The 17,419-nt window shown below is 39.3% G+C and overlaps 1 protein-coding gene across 1 annotated transcript; it reads left to right on the top strand.

Annotated features, from left to right (window-relative positions):
* Window positions 1–1,518: 1,518 nt before the first annotated feature.
* Window positions 1,519–14,748, top strand: GYG1 (glycogenin 1; the record flags this gene model as incomplete). Its single annotated transcript, XM_079539660.1, has 8 exons — window positions 1,519–1,534; window positions 3,438–3,573; window positions 5,153–5,327; window positions 5,687–5,849; window positions 9,825–9,951; window positions 13,470–13,689; window positions 14,304–14,354; window positions 14,575–14,748. 8 exons carry the CDS (start codon window positions 1,519–1,521, stop codon window positions 14,746–14,748), a joined length of 1,062 nt encoding a protein of 353 aa, XP_079395786.1.
* Between the last annotated feature and the right edge of the window lie 2,671 nt (window positions 14,749–17,419).

Here is a 17,419-nt window from a genome sequence, read left to right as displayed (position 1 = left end):
CGCCCAAGCCTTTGGTGTCACCTCCGTCCGCACAGCGGAGTGCTTTCAAGGACAGCTCGGCCAACAGCACACCAAGGGAAGGCACGAGGATCGCTCCGCACGCCATCCTGAAGGCGGTCACCGCCGACCCCGCACGTGCGTGCCGAAACCAGAGCACGAGCGACGTGCCGCCGCCGCAGCCGGTCATGGCGGACACCCCGCCCTGCAGCACTGGAGACGCCTGGGGCTCCGCCCACCGGCCGCAGACGTCTCGCGCGCGGCCCCGCCCCTATATTAGGGGTGGCCGCAGGGTAGGTCGCGGAGCGGGTTTGTTGCGTTTGTTTGAGCTGCTTCGTGGAGCCGGTACTATGGCAGGTCAGTGAGCGCGGCCACACCTCCCGCGGGCGCGCGGCAGTCGCGCTGCGACCCGTGAAGGCCAGGGGCGGCGCGGGCCGGGGCTGTGGGGTCGGCGCGCTCCTCAGCCGCGTCCCGGCCGCGTCGCGGGGTTGGGGCGGGCCGCGCCGGTTCCTATTTTTAGGCGGCCGTCCCTGCCAGCTGTGGGCTGCTGACCTCAGCCTGATCCGCGCTAGGATGCAGAGGCGCCGCGAGCTGATGCCGCAGCCGGTGCGGTCTGGGGCTGCCCGAGGAGTGGGGACGGGGATCTTGCGGGCCGGGAGGACGCTTCTGCCGCTGCCCCGCTCCGCGCCGCCCTCTCGGCTCCGAGGCCTCGCTGCCGGCTGGAGGGATGCGGTCTGAGAAGCGAGGGGGCGTGGGGAGCTCCCGGCCGGAGTGCGGCAGCTTGCGGAGAACGCGCAGCCCCGTTCCTGAAACGCGGCAGGCAGTGCGTAACTTCCGAGCGTGCCGGCTGCGCTGCGAGTGTGCCGGCCTTGCTTTCTGTCAGATTTCTCTGGCTCTTCTGGTGGAACTGCCAGCAGTGCCGATTCCTCTCTCACATCGGGAAGGCTGTAGGGCATTGCTCCTCACTTCCCCGTGCGCATCTCGTTCAGATGCTCTTGCCTTTGAGAATCTTGCACTCAGGACCGAGAGGTTATAACAGAGAGGGGGAGAACAGGCAAACAGCGGTGAGAACGCTGGGTGTGCTGGAGTTCGTATCCAAAACAAGTTAAAAGCTCGCAAGTCAGGTATAGAACATGTGGGGTAGACAGCAGTCCGCTGCTGCGTGCTGTCCCATGAAGGCTGATCGTGGCTTGGGCTTCCAGAGTGCTCTCTTACATGCGTGGGGAGGGGAGCAGTGCCAAGACTCTTTTGTAGAAGCTTGTTCCTGGGCGCTGTTGTAACTACATAATTAGGAAGGCATGCATGTAACTCACGTTGTGTTGCAGCTATGCTAAGAACTAACTATATTTTAGGGATAACGATGACTCCAGTGAGAGCGTAACCTATACACACGAGAAACTTTTGTGTTAGGATAAGTGGGCTAATCTCTTGCAGATTTAACTTTCATTTTAAACACTAACTGGTCTTGCCTAGATTGTGCTGTGGTTTTGTGTGTAATGCATGAATGTACCTGTACTATCAATGTACTTCAGAGAAGGTATGAAATAGTTTTCAAAGTCTTAAATATAGTATATTTTCACTGATTTTCAGTGCTCTAAAAGTTGTGAATATTCTTCTGTCAGGCAGTTGTAGTTCATCCTACTGCAGTTGAGATATAATGGGGAATTTCTAACTCTTACTTCTCTGTTAAATTGATTTTATTTTCACTAAAACCTTTGTGTGTGTCATGCAAGCTGCCTAACCAGTAGATATATTTTTTTAGGTTTATGAAAGCTAAAAGTTAAACAAAAAGTCTAGTTTGTCAGTAGCAAGAATGTCTTACTCTGTTGAAAGGGGGAAATAATTCAGCTAAATGTTGCTGGCATATAATTATACTTTGGCTGTGCTGGACTTGTAGTGAGTTCTCTATCAGTATATAGTGGCAAATGGATATTTATTGAGTAGCTGAGAAGCAGTGTGCAAATTCAGTAATAAACATGGATGCCTGCTAGAAGAGTGTTTATACCAGTTAAGATTTTACACACTTGCTGTTTGTAAAGCTTCAAAGCTCTCAAGAGGCTGCAGATTGTTCTTTGGATTTGCTGAATTATATGAACTACTACAGATTAAGTGAAATGGAAAAAAGAGTATTGATTTCCGGTATTTATAGAAGCTTTCTCAAATTTTGTAATTGACTGCCATAATCTGTTTCTTGGGACTGGTTGGTTGTGCTGCTAAGAGAAGTACATGCCAGCAACAAAACCCTCTAGAGTTTGTAAACCAAGTTTGCTGTGCTTATAGGCAATTATCATGTGAGTTTGTTGCCAGCAATTCAGATGGCAGTAATTTAAAAAGATACTAGTGAAAACGTGACTTATCTCATGATGTGAGCACTTGTCCCTAAAAGCAATCTTTCTGAAAACAGAGCAGTCAGTGTTTTAGTCTTAGTACTATGCTTGATTTTAGGCTACAGAGTGCCCAGAGCCTTCGCTCTCCATCTTCATCTAATCAACCTTTGTAAAGAAGAGTTATTTTCCAAATTAACTTTTAATGTCAAAACCAGTTTTTGAAATTCTTTGCAAGAAAATATTTTGCTTGTAATGTCAGAAATGATTTTTTGGGAGAAAAGTATGCTTCTTCATAAAGAGTTGTAGCTTGTAAAGGGCTACTATGTAATAACAGCTGGTGGTGAACTGAATGGGTTTAGAAGTCGCGTTGGACTGTGTCAGTCCTATCTTGGCAAAAATTTGCATTATATGGCCTCAGTGAACATACAACAAGGTGATGCATATTTTTAAAATACTGTTGAAGTAATAGATTATATACTTGATAGTAACAATCTAGCTCTACTTCTCTTGTGAGCAAAAATGATTGCTAAGCATATTACTAGATGCTTCCCATTTAAATCTTGCTTTCTTGTTAAACAGCTGCAACCATTTCTTGCTGAACAACTCATCTTCAATAAAACTGTCCATGATCTAAATCAAAGTTTACTTTCATTTGAAAATGAAAAAAAAAATCTAATTACCTTCAGGTTCAGAGCTGAACCCAGTGTAGCTTTATGAAGCTGTACTGTTAGTAACTTTAGAAAAAAATGCAAGCGTACTGACTCCAATACTGTTTAGCTTAAAAACAGCATGTAATTAGCTAAATAAATCTCTCCAGACCTTTTAGATCCTCTCTAATGTTGGGATGTCATACTTAACCTGTAGGAAAAGTAGAACTGGCTTTACCTTGCAGTAGTCTTTAATTTTTTTACTCTATTTTTGCAAGTGTCAAGTTACTAATAGCAAGTATAGCTATGCAATAGTAACGTTCTTCATTTTACCTTATGGGTAGATTTAAAGGGGGTGTCTTAAAGATCTTTCAACATGGCTATCTAACAATACTAGATTTCTAGTGTATTTAACTCAGAATAAAGTAGTGGATTGTGCAACTTTGACCGAGTTAATTTCTTCTAGACCAGTCTTTTGTGACTCTAGCCACAAATGATTCCTATGTGAAAGGAGCACTTGTACTTGGTTCATCCTTGCAACAGTCTGGAACAACGAGGAAGCTGACTGCACTCATAACTCCTCAGGTTTCTGATCCAATGAGGTAAGGTTGCTTAAATATGTCAAACTGCCACAGCTTCTGCTGATGTGAAGGTTGAAGAAAGTTAGATTTCTTGATAGTAACTTTCCAAAACTCTGAAAATTTAACTAAGCTTAGGAGAATTAGTCTAAACTATCTGGAATTCTGTGAGGGATTCAGACTTGAAAGTTTTGTGTCTTTTCTTGTATGATAGGTTAAAAAATACTCAATAGTTAGAGCACTATAATTTGACTTAATATTCTAACTGGATCTTTGCTCTTTTGTAGTCCTTAGGATTGTCTGACAACACAGCGTTGCCCAGGCCTTCAGTAGCAGTATACACATGTGTGTGGTAGTGGGGAATTAGTATCTACTTATCTCACAGAAGCATTCTAGATTGTGCCATTGCAATGTTCTTGAAATCTAGCAGATGCTTCAGATGAAGTTCTATCATGAGAGAATGAGTAGAACAAGAGTAGCATCAAGTGTGATAAATCAGCAAAACAAGAGGCATTTGAGTCTAACCATGGTAAGATAAATTAAGACAGCTACTTTTTACAAGCTCACTAGAAACTAGTCTCAGCATGGAACTGATATAATACTTTTTCCATGTGTAAGGGTTGGGATGGCAGGTTGCATGAGCAGTAACTTGCTGTACGATCAGTATTTCCTACACGAGGAACTTCTGAAAGGACCACTGATAAAGAGAATAATAGCTCAGTAATAAATGGAGTGAATCTCTGGAGAGTTCTGTGACAGCTGAATAGCCTTGTCATTATAAAAACAGGGGTATATCTGTTCTAACTTAAATGATTTCAAGGCTTCACAATGAATTGCACAGGTGTGCATACTGTATTAGTGCAACACAGTACTGTGACCTTATAACACCTTTAGCAACCAATACCTGTCTTTCTGGTTATGTAAGTGGAGGTTGAGTTTCATACTCTCTATCTACAACTTGCACCTTAAATTCAGATGTAGCTGTCTATACTGAACTGTCAATGTAAAGACATCTTGCAAAGCAGAGTTCTAAAACTCATTTACAAGCTCTGTGTCTCAGATTGTACTGATAATTGTGTAGTGTTCCAGATGCTATATAGAATAGGTAATTGCTTTACAGATGCTTCAAATTTTTAAGCTGTGTAAACTTCTATTGAATTAAGCAGTGATGGCAAAGCAAAGCTTGGATATCTGTCCTGGGGAAAGAAATATATGCTTCCTGAAAACTTAATCAATCTCAAGGCAAACATGATACTAGGCAAAAATGCTACTGTACATAGAGCCACAATTAAGTGAGCTCTTAAAGCTTTTTGGATAAAGACATTTTTCCAAGTGGGTCTAATCACATGGCTCTAGTGGTCACATTCAGAATGGTGTTATTGCATAACTTCCTTTTCAACTGATTAGAGTTCAGCTAGTTCTTTGTTACAAATAGAAACCTTGAGACTGACATGCAAGGTTATGGATTCCCACATGTGTAGTCAATTTTCTGATGGCTTAAGAAATACTGACAGGTTCCCTGTTGCTTTACTTCTGTTCATGGAATCTGTTAAGTAGTCTAATACTGGAACCACATAAATCTTGACAACTTATCTCTCCACAGGAACATACTACAGAAAGTATTTGATGAAGTCATTTTGGTAGACATCCTGGATAGCGGGGACTCAGCACATTTAGCATTACTGAGAAGACCTGAGCTGGGTATCACATTAACTAAGCTTCACTGCTGGGAACTGACACAGTTTTCAAAATGTGTTTTCATGGATGCAGACACAATGGTAAGTGGTCGTGTCACAAAGAGATACCAGGAGACATGATACGAGGGTTGTTGGTTGGTTGGATTATTACTTTTTTTGGTGATGTTTTATTCCTTTTGAGGGGAAGGAGGGATAATGGAGCTATTTTTGCTGTTTAGACTAACTATCTAAAAATGTACATACACTTATTCCTAAATAACTCCCTTTAACATGTAGTCTGTGGGCACTATCTCCATAAAGTATCATCTTCCATAAGACAAGCATCAATATGAGAATTTTCTTTCATGTCTTAAGATGGATGTCAAAAATCCATTAAAAAAGATACCCCCAGTTCCTACCCTAGAAACCAGAAAGCAATTTTTTGCCCCCCCTGCAACTAGGTTTTGTCAAATATCGATGAGCTTTTTGAGAGAGAAGAGTTGTCTGCAGCACCAGATCCAGGCTGGCCTGATTGTTTTAATTCTGGAGTTTTTGTTTACCGACCTTCCATTGAAACATACAATCAGCTGTTACAGTTTGCCACAGAGAAAGGCAGCTTTGATGGTATGTATTAATTTGTATTCCAATATAAGTTAGACCAAAATAGTAATGGTGGTTGGGATGGCACAGGAACTAGATATGTTTCATAGGGGTTGTGTATGATGGAATTCTGAACTCCAATGTAATTGCACAAAATCGCATTATCATAGTGAAGGATGAATATTCCAGTATATAATAGAACTACTTTCTTCAGATTTCCTGGAATGACAAATGAGAGTAGCTTCTATAAGCATTAGCAATGCAGAATCACAGAACACTAAGTTTTGACATGTAACAGTACTGTAAATGCATGAACAAATTGAACAGCAGTACTATACTTTAAATTCAGCCCTTCTGAGGTCTCTGGTGCTCAAGGCTGTGTGAACTGAAATTGATGAAAAAATGTAGTACTGAACAACCTGAGTATAGCTTCAGAGAATCTTAACATACTTGAAGGTGTGAGAGTCTCTTGATATGCATGTGATAGCTTCTTATCTTTATAGGATGGTGACCAGATTTTTCCCCAGTATGGTGTGCGTAGCATCAGCTGCTGTCCATTATGTAGGTCATTAACGATTAGTCACTGTACCAAATTTAAGCTTGAAAATCCAACTTCTGATGTCCTGTTAGTCTTGGCAATCTATAACCATTGCAGTAAATGCACATATTCCTTGAAGTCTGTTGTAGTTAAAGGCTTCTAAAAAACCAGACTTGTCTCAGTTGCTAAATTTGATTATCTAGCTACTATGGCGTGAAATAAAGTTTTACAAAAAGTGCTGCAGAAAACTGTGTAATAAGACCATTAAATTGTACTTGTAAGGGATAAAAATTCTAGATGTCACTCCTACTTCACAGAATTATCTCTGTTAATTCATGGGTTCCTATGTGCAGCCTCCTAGAGAGCATAGGTCTCAGCTGGATGCTTAGTGTGAATAACCTAGTGAAAATTAGTTCTGTAACAAAGGGATCTGTCTGTACCTCATGACTAACAAGGCAGTAGTTGATAGCTCTAGGAGTGCTTTCACACACTGGAGGTAAATTGGTCTTCTGGATGTGGGGAATCAACCTTTTACTTGAGTAGATAGTGGTAGGACAAGGGGGAATGGTTTTAAGCTCAATGAGGGAAGTTTTAGATTGGATGTCAAGGGGAAGTTCTTCAGAGAGTGATAAGGTGCTGGATCAGGCTGTCCAGAGAGGCTGTGGGTGCTCCAGGTCTTGTCCCTGGAGGTGTTCAAGACCAGGCTGGATGGGGCCCTGGGCAGCGTGGTCTAGCACTAGATCTGGAGGTTGGTGGCCCTTCTTTTTGTGGCAGGGGGGTTGGAATTTGATGATCCTTGGGGTCCCTTCCAATCCAAGCCATTCTATGGTTCTGTGTGCCAAGAGCTGTAAGATGGTACTGAATTGTTGCATTTAAAAAAGAGGAAGATGACTGAAGAGTTCCAGGTACATCTGAGATTTGTCTTCTCTGAGCCTTGTGCTCGACTCCTAGTAATTGCCATCTTCTAGGTGTAAGGCCCTTATCATTTAAGAGAGTACAGCTGCTTCTACAATGTTCTTTTTGACTTCAGAGCTAGAGCCACGTAATGATGTAACATCCTTGATGTTGTCTACGTGCAGCAGTTGTTATAGCTCTTAGTGGAAAAATGGTGGGTTAATCATTTGCCATCTCTTAGAATTGTAATTTATTATTTGGCTGTTGAACTTATTCAGGTTTTACCTGAGTAATGAGACGGTGGAGACTATTACTACTTGTGTAAGATGTGTTGAGCTTGTGAACTTGGGGAGAAAGAGTATTTAAATTTCAATTGACTTAGACATTAGTAAAAGTTTATAGGAAACTTCTTATAAGTGAAAATCTGAGAAGTCACTGCCCTTAACAGGGCACAGGAATGCAAATTTCATAATCTACAAGTTATTGAAATCAAGCTTTATACACCCTATCTGCAGGAGTATGAACTGGAAATATAATACCTTCTAATGTATTTTGTGGTTATAAACCACAGTAGACAGATGGCTCTTATGTATAATACTTTAGTCTAAGAATAGTAGAATGACAGCTACTTACAGAGAACAACTGCTTTATCTAGAAAAGTGAAACTCAAACAGAGAATAAGGAACTAGTGGAGGAAAAAGTCTGGTTTTAAAAGAGTTCTGATAGTATTGATACCTTAACAACTGATATTACTGCAGAATAGTCTGACTTTTTACTCTGGGATCTGAAACAGTTGTTTTTTCATAAAAAGACATGCAGCAGAACTACCTGTAGATATGTGGAGAGTATAAATACTGCCTGACTCTCTTACCTTATGTTTAAGGGCCGATTTGTAGAAGACTACCGCTGAAGTCTGAACTAGGACAGCTAAACTTTGATTTCAGTGGCTGCTTTGGCACAAATGCATGCAAACTGAAAAAAAAAGCTGAGTGTGTGGAGCAAGTCTGAGTGATAAAGTCAGGTAGAGTAAGTTAAATACACTGTTGCTACCCTTTAGTCACAAGCTACCTCTTCTGAGAGGGCCACCAAGGCTTAGTTTGGTTTAGAACCTAGTGTTATGAATACATATGCTAAATCAGAAGTTTAAATGTTATATAACTGAGTAAAGACCAGGGAACTTGTCCAGTTCCTTTGACTTTGCTCTCTTGCAATAGGGAACTTGTTCAAAAGTGCTTTGCATCTTTAGGGGTTGAGAGGAAAGTCAAAGGTTTGAAATTACTGATCTGAGTCTGTAGGCAGTGTCTTGCTCTCCAATCTTCACATATATTGACTGCTGTAACAGGACACTTAGAACTTGTTTGTCACTGTATCTCCTGTAAGTCTAAGTGCATGATCAATATAGATATTTTAATCACAAAAAGCAGATTTTTCTCAAACTACACTGAGGATGTAAACTTTAGTACTACCCTGTACTTAATTGTAGGCAATTAAAAAAAAAAAAAAAACCCAAAACAAAATCATCTTTTCCTGAGTCAGCAGAAACTGAGTGCTTCAGAAAATAAAAGATTAAGGGATGGTATATGTTTTATATGTTTTATTTATGTGTTTTGCTATGTTTCTGCTGTTTAGCAGTGCTACTTGTGAATGCAGTTATAGGTGAAAACAGCAAATGAGATTGAAAAATCCCTCACAAGTTTGATTTGTGAGAGAAAGTATAGCTGAAATTGTTGAATATACTTAATCTAAGTATATTCCCTGCAATAAATATGTAGTTTTTACTTCTCAGTAGCTCCTTGTCAAATGACCTACTTTGGGGCAGGAGCTATATTTTTAACTACCCTACTACTGGCATACCAAACAACTTCAAACTCACTGACTTCATTACAACTTCTGCTTGCAAACTGATAGGTGAGCCATTCCAACACTGTACCTTTGGTCATGATGTACACGGCTGTCCTCACGTAAGGGTTAATTGGTGGCTTTATATGGCAGAGCTAGGAACTTCTATTGCATGGATTTAAGTTTTATTAGTGCTGTCACTGAGACAGAATGTGCTTTCCTTGCCAGATTACAATGTAGCTAGGTACGCCTGAGGTTGCAGGTCTAAAAGACCACTGATACCTTGAGTCCAGCCCCAAGGCCTTGGTCATGTATCTGTAAGCATAAGTAATAAAACTAATGGTGGTCACTTGAACATCTGAACTACAGCTTTCCTGAAGATCTACAGGACCCAGTTGTCAAATCCTTTTTTCTGCTGCCTTACATTGCTTGAAGCTGCACTGCAAAAGACTGAATGGCAGGGTTTGTGAGCAACTCATGGTCTTTTAGGTAAGAAAAGTAACCTCACGCACTACCTTTTTCATTGTTTGCATTTTTTTCAAATTTTCAAAGACTGCAAGGCTTACAGGATTGTTTACAAACAAACTGTAGTGCTCGCTGCCAAATGCCTACTGTACCTGACAAACTACATTATCAGCTCCTTAATTAGGAAGGATTGGTGGAGTAGATTGAGAAGATTCTAAAACATTTGAATAATGCTTGTCGCCTACTAATGCATTCTCTTTCAGGTGCAGACCAGGGGTTATTAAACACCTTCTTCAGCAGCTGGGCAACAACAGATATGAACAAACATCTACCATTTATTTATAATTTGAGCAGCACTTCTGTATACTCTTACCTTCCAGCATTTAAAGCGTAAGTTCAAAATTCTAAGAAGATTTTTAGAGCATATATAAACTAATGTCTTGTAACGTAATGAACGATGTGAACTTGAAAGGTTTTTCTAAATGGAGTCCACTGTTGTGATTTAATATACTGTGTATGGTTCTACCCTTTAAAAAAAATAAGCTGAATTTCTAGTAATTAAATGAATCATCATTTGATGAAAGATGAGCATTGTAAACTGTACTGGTAACTTAAATCACTGACTCCCAGTGTAATGTTAACATGGATTCAGAGTAAGCACGTTTAACAGCTCACCTGCAGAAGGGAGAATCAGAGCTCCAATACTGGATACTGCTTGTTGGAGCTCTAGCCAAAGACAATAGCTCTTGAGTCATCTTAAGCTGAACATCAACATGTAATTGTTGATATTGTTCCTGTCTAGATAATTTGCCTTAATCACTCAAATTACTTAGATTAACTACCAGTTGTTAAATACTCTTATCAAACGTTCACTTAAACGTAGTGAAAAAAGACTTGCATAGAGCTAGAATTCTCACCCAAGATTCTTTCTAGATCTGAGTTCCCCAATAGTAAAAGGGAACAAAGACAATATATTATTGTATACTTCCAGCATAAGGAAGAAGCTGACTCTTCCTTAACAGTAGTAAATTAGGCTTGCGAGTAAATACTCCGGTGGTGGCAAGGTCACTCTGCTAAAACAGACAGAAGGAAAGGGGACAGCAGGAAAAGCAAGCTGTAATGTTACACCCAAACCCATATTCATTAAGAGCTGTGAATGCTGGGGGAGGGGGGAAGTACCAATTGCGTGAAAACAATCTGATCTTTGAATGGCATGAAGCTATTAGTGTCTAAAGCAGCAGCTAGCATAAGCAGGACTGTGCTGGCTCAAGATCAAACTATGTCTTGTGATCAGAACAGCATCTGAAATACTGTCATGCTAAAAGTGGAGTACTTATTTAAAGAAATACATGCAAGCCTGAGAATGACTAAGTAGTTCAGTAACATTTGATAAGCTAACATCTATTGTAAAAATGTGTTCTTTTCATGGCTGCTTGCTTCGTAGTCACATAACCTTAAATTTACAAATGATCTTGTCACCAGAATGGACTTATTGAACTGGGTGCTCCTGACAAAGATTCTGTATAACTGATTCAATCAGTTGCCTAGCTGAACTCAGGAGACCTTCAGAAACTATTACGCTGGAAGGACAGCCCTTTTAAGTAGAACATTCTTTTTAGCACGTGGAACAACTTCTCTTGGTTAGATCAGCAGTTACTCAGTAATCATCAGTTGACATAGACTGAAATTTTAATGTACTGATATCAATAGCAGAGTAGCATTTGTAGCATTGTACAGCAAGACTAAATTTCACAGCAGGTATCGGTAATCCCTTCACCAGTGGAAATTGCCAACTTAGGACAAATGGTGTCTAACTTCAAAACATTGTCTTTTATGAGAGATGAGGAAAGAAAGATTAGTTGCTCTGACAAGTGTAGACGCAAAGCTTTCTAACAGTTCAGCTTAAATATCAAAGAAAGTACCGGATCTAGAAAGCAGATACTGAAGATATCCTGGAAGTCTGGCATCTGTCATTTCTTGTACATGTCTTCAGTGGAAGGAATACTAAGAATACACTTCATTTGCAGAAACAGTGTAACACAAAACTTCAAGTAGCCTTGATTTTAAACAATGACAAGTTTCTTCAGAGTGACAGTAGCCTAAGATGAAGAAAACTAGATAGTGGTGTCACAACTAATAACTGAGGTAGCCCTGCTAAGCTGAATCTTGACATGTGAGTTTTAAGGTTAGAGCTTGGGAAATGACCTCCTCCAGGCAGGTTGTTTGCTTGCAATTATTGCAATTCTAGACAGTTTCACACGTGCATGGGTTTTCATTCAGAATCAGCTGTGTTTGAAACATTGGGAATAGTCAAGTATTTCACAGTAGCAATGCATATTGCTTTGTTTTGTATATTTTCAAGTATTTGAAATGTACCTGTGCAGCCTCTATGTAGAAGAACTCAAATATCCAAATCCTAGTCAAGATGACCAGAATATGCTTAATTAAAAAGTTATTAGACAAAGCTGTTTGGTATTATCCTTCTTAAAGGAAATCCTAACTTGACACAAACAGTTGCTGTTACTAGAGAATTCCCAAAACTGACTCAAGGTAAACTCTATTTCTGGAATTATATGAGGGCTCCCCTGAAAGTAATGCCTGCAATTTTATTTTGGCCCATGACACCAGAGGTAGATGTTGGTGGTACGGCAGTAGTGGCTGAACCAGTGTTCCATTAGATTTTTGTTGCCATGTGACATATGGTAGCAGAGGGGCAGTCTGACAGAATGGTGTCTGATATGGAAGTGCGGATGAAGCAAAGGTATGGAATTGAATTGCTCCATATGGGGAAATAATGGTACCCATTGACATCCATTATGCTCACTGAATATTTATGGAAACCAAACAGTGGATATCAGCACATTGAGGCAGTGGGTGGTGCATTTCAGCAGTGGCAACAGATTTGTGAAAGACTAGCTGAGTTCTGGACAGCCATGCAGATTTTTGCAAGCGTGGCATGCAGGCTCTTATTGCTGGCAAAAATGCATAGTGAGTGGTGGTGACAGTGTTGAAAAAGTGTTTTGTAGCTGATAATTCTGTGCAATACTGTTATTGTGTTCTTCATAGCTGATGTAGTTTCCATGGAAATAAATAGGAGGCATTACTTTCAGAGCAAACTTTGTAGAATAATGGAATAAATGCTGTATCTTTTAAGTTCTTTACTGCAGGAGATGGATCTCATTAATATTATTATTAATTAATATTAATATTCTCATTAATATTAATATTCATAATGCAAAAAGAACATAGTGGTAACAGTTGGAACAAAGCTTGATGCCTATATTGAAATGGGAGTTAAGATAGCTCAAGAAACTTACTAAATCCTATTTTTTGTTATTAAAATAAGTAATGGTTGGCTTTCTAGCAAGACTTTGCAGTGAGATCAGAAGTTCTGAAATGCCTTGATTATAAAAGGCTTTATTTTGCAGAGGCAGCCTTCTTGTAGAAGGCCCTTCTGGTGTTCCCTTCTATGGAAAGATTTAGGGTTTCTCTAATACACTGACTATATAATGCTTGTAATGCTTAGCTAGCTGGATCACTGACTTTGCAGTAGACTTTCTTTCACTTTTAAAACTAGTTCTGATTGCAGTGGCTGCTTGAGACTGCTGTCTCCTGAGCTGTGATCATCACTACCTAAAGAGTTGGCTGTAAGTACTTCAATAGTTCATTAGGTTTAAGCTGTATTCTGACCTGTGTAATGTAGAATTGTTTGCATTTTAAGTAGTGATGCTTTCAGCCCCAGTAGGCATTGACAATCCTACCTTTAGTGTTTAGTCTCCTAAATATATTCCTGTTTCTATTTTCTGGATACTTACAAAAACACAGGTTAATTTTTCTTGTCTGATAGTCAAAGCACTTGTTTTCTAGATACTTCCAAATTATGGGTTCTGACTTTCTCTTTCCAACAGATTTGGTTCAAGTACTAAAGTGGTGCATTTTCTGGGAAGCACAAAGCCATGGAACTATACGTATGACTCCAGAACAAAAAGTGTAGAAGGCAATATCAATGACCCTAAAATTGTTCACCCAGAATTCCTCAACATGTGGTGGGATACCTATACAGTTAATATTTTACCCTTACTAGAACAGAAAGAAGTTGATGAAGAAAATACCACAAGTGCAAACATGGTATGTATCTTAATATTCTTGTGGAAACTACCTATGCAAACAGAATAGACTTTGTGTGATCTCACTTGTTTCCCCTCCTGTGCAACTGAAAGCATGGGTGTGGATTAGTTAGTGAGATACAGAGATTCTTGTTTTTTTTTCTTCTTTCATTTCTGGAATAAAGAATAATACAGATTAGAAGAATATTAAGTGGTCTTGAGCATAGTTGATTGCTATGCTTAAAATTAAGTGCAGAATGATGCACCAGAAATGACAGTGTAGTAACTTCAGTAAACCCATCCTTAATGTGCTGCAGCTATTCAAACATGAGAACCCCCAGTTGAGCATGCAGTATACACTTGCAGTCTTGCATGGTACAGCCTACCTAGGTAGGCCTGCAATAATTAGAGAATAGGTTACTTAAATAGATTTGCAGTAATAAGTCTTGATACTTGCAAAACCAAAATAATGCTGCTTATTCTAGTTCTTAAACAGAATTCAGTAGTATGTCTGCAAACTTTAGTGTCAGATTAGTACAGTGACTGATTCAAGTTTTTAATCCTTCTCAGCCTGAAGTTACAGAACTTTGGAGATGTGCTCTATTTCTTAAACTTTTTCTAATGAACTGTTTGCAGCTATCAGGCTTGATCTATACTCTGGCTTTCTCTTGTGGCTTTTGTAGAGAGGTATGAAGAACTAAACCCCTGACCCTCCCTCCCCCACCTCTTTCCTTGAATGATTTGTTACTCTGCTTTATTTTGCTAGGAAAGCTGCACAGTCCCTGCTTGTTGGTGATGCTTGGTGCTATGCATGAGAACATCTACTTGGTTGCCCTCTTATGTGGCCTGTTGCTTGCTTAAAGTATGCAAAATCTGTCTGTATTTTTTACTCTGCCTTTTATTTTAGGCAGAGGTTACAGAGGCAGTGTCCCATATGTCGGTATCGGCACCACCACCACCAGTATTACCAACCATATCTTCAGAAGAACGCAAGGCTCGGTGGGAACAAGGCCAAGCTGACTACATGGGAGTGGATTCTTTTGATAACATCAAGAAGAAACTGGACTCCTACCTTCAGTAGAAGTGCCATTTTCAAACACTGGCACTACAAGGACTTGTTCCAGAACTAACAGCTAGGAAAGGTTGTAGATGATGGACAATTATGCTTGCGAGTAGCTTGATGGAAAAAATTCTTGGCTGAAGGCCTCTGCAGTGCTACAGATAAAGACAGTGCTTTAGTACAGATTAAGCAAGAGCTAGGAAGCAGAATTCCTTGGGCCAATTGTAACTGCCTAGTAACTAAAAAAAAAAAGGGGGTTTCAACTACATTTTCCTTATGTTGTGATCAGCTGGCTCAATGTATTAATTGAAACTGGGTTTGCACCTTAGCTCATTAAGGTGATTAGCAATGACTCCTTTGCTTGCTATTTTAGGTCTAAAATGTGATTTGTGAGATTGCTCATACACAAAATGATTGCCATTCTGCTTTACCATTAGTGAGAGATAACAGTAATAGCACTGCTTTGATCTTCTAGTCACAATTGCACTGATGTTTTGACCAGGTTTTTACACATAGTGCCTACAGCATGGCAGAATGCATTTGTTCAGTTCTGTATTCTTCAGGCTTAGTAAACTGAGTTTTTCTGTTACTTGAAATCTTCATGCAAAAATAAAAACTTGTCATGCTTTTCTGGTTTTTTTGTAAACTCTTGAGAAAATAAAAAAGAGATCTTTGGAGCAATCTAAAATAACCAAACTTTGTTCATTCCATTCTAGCTATCATTAACAAATGTACAGCTTCTAGTTCTGTAATTTTGAACAGAGTATGTAATCAAGTGCCAGGTTGCTGCTGGAAGAAGTACCTGCAGAATGGAGCTAAGAGAATCTGTATTCTGGTTACTGAAGAACAATCTGTAATGTGATACTGTTTTTAAAACAAACAGTAGTGATACTATCTTGGCAAGTAAAGATGAAGTAGCTGTACCTACATGGGTTAGGAAAACTCTCTCTTCCTTGTGTGCATTGCCACCATCATGCCACGTGTTGTATTTTGAGACAGAGAAAAGTAGTAAAAGTACAAGACAAAACTCACAGTAACAGCCTTCTGAAGAGAGGGTGGCTGCTGTTTGCCATTAGTTCAGATCCATCCTTTAGCTAGAAGTGTAAACAGAACCGAATTACTTAGCATTCAGTTTGGTACCTATAATCTGTATTAGTCCAGAGACATGTATTTTCTTATATCTTTATAAAGGAGGATTTTGGCAGGAAGCTAGTAAGGGTTGTTTAGCTTTAATCCTGGAGATAAACAATTAACAACCTGCTACTGTTTGCTGGTAAGGAGAAGATATGATCTGCATGTGAGAGTTAATTGAGGTCCTGGTCATTGTTCAGCAAAAAATGGTAAAAAGGAGGTCCAGGTCAAAGTAACTTACAGCTATTTAAAAGTTAATAGCATTTGAACTCTCAGTCATAATGTTACAACTAACCCTTTTATTTTTTTTTTTTTAATTTGAAGTTGTTTGGAAGCAGGAAGAGTTAGTAATTACAATCTACAGTTACAAAATATACTTTACCCAGCAAGTACAAATACTGAAGTTTGGCATGCTCACAAATATTCTCTGGATAACTTAAAAGTACTCTTGAGGTCAGCTGAACAGTCTTAGTTTTGCTCTGTACACTTACTAGAGAATCAGCAGGTTCTTTGACTTTCAGTTGCAGACAACTGTAAGTGTAAAAAGCATGAGACTACACCAACCTGAAAATTTGGTTTAGCATGTAAGCTTTATTACATTCAAGAAGATAAGATACTGAATAAGATAAAACCTATGTGTTTCAGATTAACAAGTATAGTTAGTAAATAATTAAAACTGGGGAAAAAAAAATTTACACTAACCCTTGACTCACATTATAATGTTCAATAAATTAACAATGTCATTTTCTGCCATTATTTTCTCCATAATTAACAGGCAGCATTAGCAGAACTGTACAGGCCTCTTTAAATCACCCCATCAGTATAATTTGATACAAAGACTTTTTTGTGAAGTTTGTAGTCAGTGTAATAACTGAATCACTGCTATACTCAAAACGATAATTCAGAAGCTTTTAATGCAGGGGACAAAGATGGCTAATAGCTTTGTCTTTGGAATTAAAGATGCTAAAGTTCATGATTGCAAAACCTCACTTGCAGACCATGCTACACTCCAAGAAAGAACAATAGCCACAGCCTGCTTATACCTTGTGAAAAGCAAAAAAATAATAATTAAAAAAAAGCACCACCAAGAAACTCAGAAACTCAAGTCACTGTACAACTTGCCACTAACTCAGTTAAGTTTTTTATTTGGCTTTGGAACACGGAACCATCATCTAGTTAAGAGAAAACAATACTGGTGGTTAGTTTCATAATCATTTTTTAACTCAGCCACTCTGCAAAATATACATTATTTTTTAAAACAAGCAGTGATGTAGCTTGGCTAGCTGTTGAAATGGGTCCCTTGCCAATGGAATTTTAGCTTGAAAAAGGAAACAAAGTTAAATCTCTCATTCATAGTCAGGAATTGTTTCTCCAGCTTACATCTAAACCTGAAAGTTTATTTTACATAAACTATGCAAAAACCTGACAATTCATTTGGTTGTACCTCTGCTTTCCTGCTTTTTTGTCAGACTTCCAGGACTGTAACCAGCTACCAGGGCACATTATTCCACTGCCCATGTCTTGTTAATTCTTTGTCTACCAAACTCAAAGCATCACAGCA

This window comes from Tetrao urogallus, assembly GCF_951394365.1.
Source record: "Tetrao urogallus genome assembly, chromosome: 9".
NCBI classification, from domain to species: Eukaryota; Metazoa; Chordata; class Aves; order Galliformes; family Phasianidae; genus Tetrao; species Tetrao urogallus.
The sequence above is the reverse complement of the archived record's forward strand: the minus strand, read 5'-3'. Positions and strand labels throughout refer to the sequence as shown.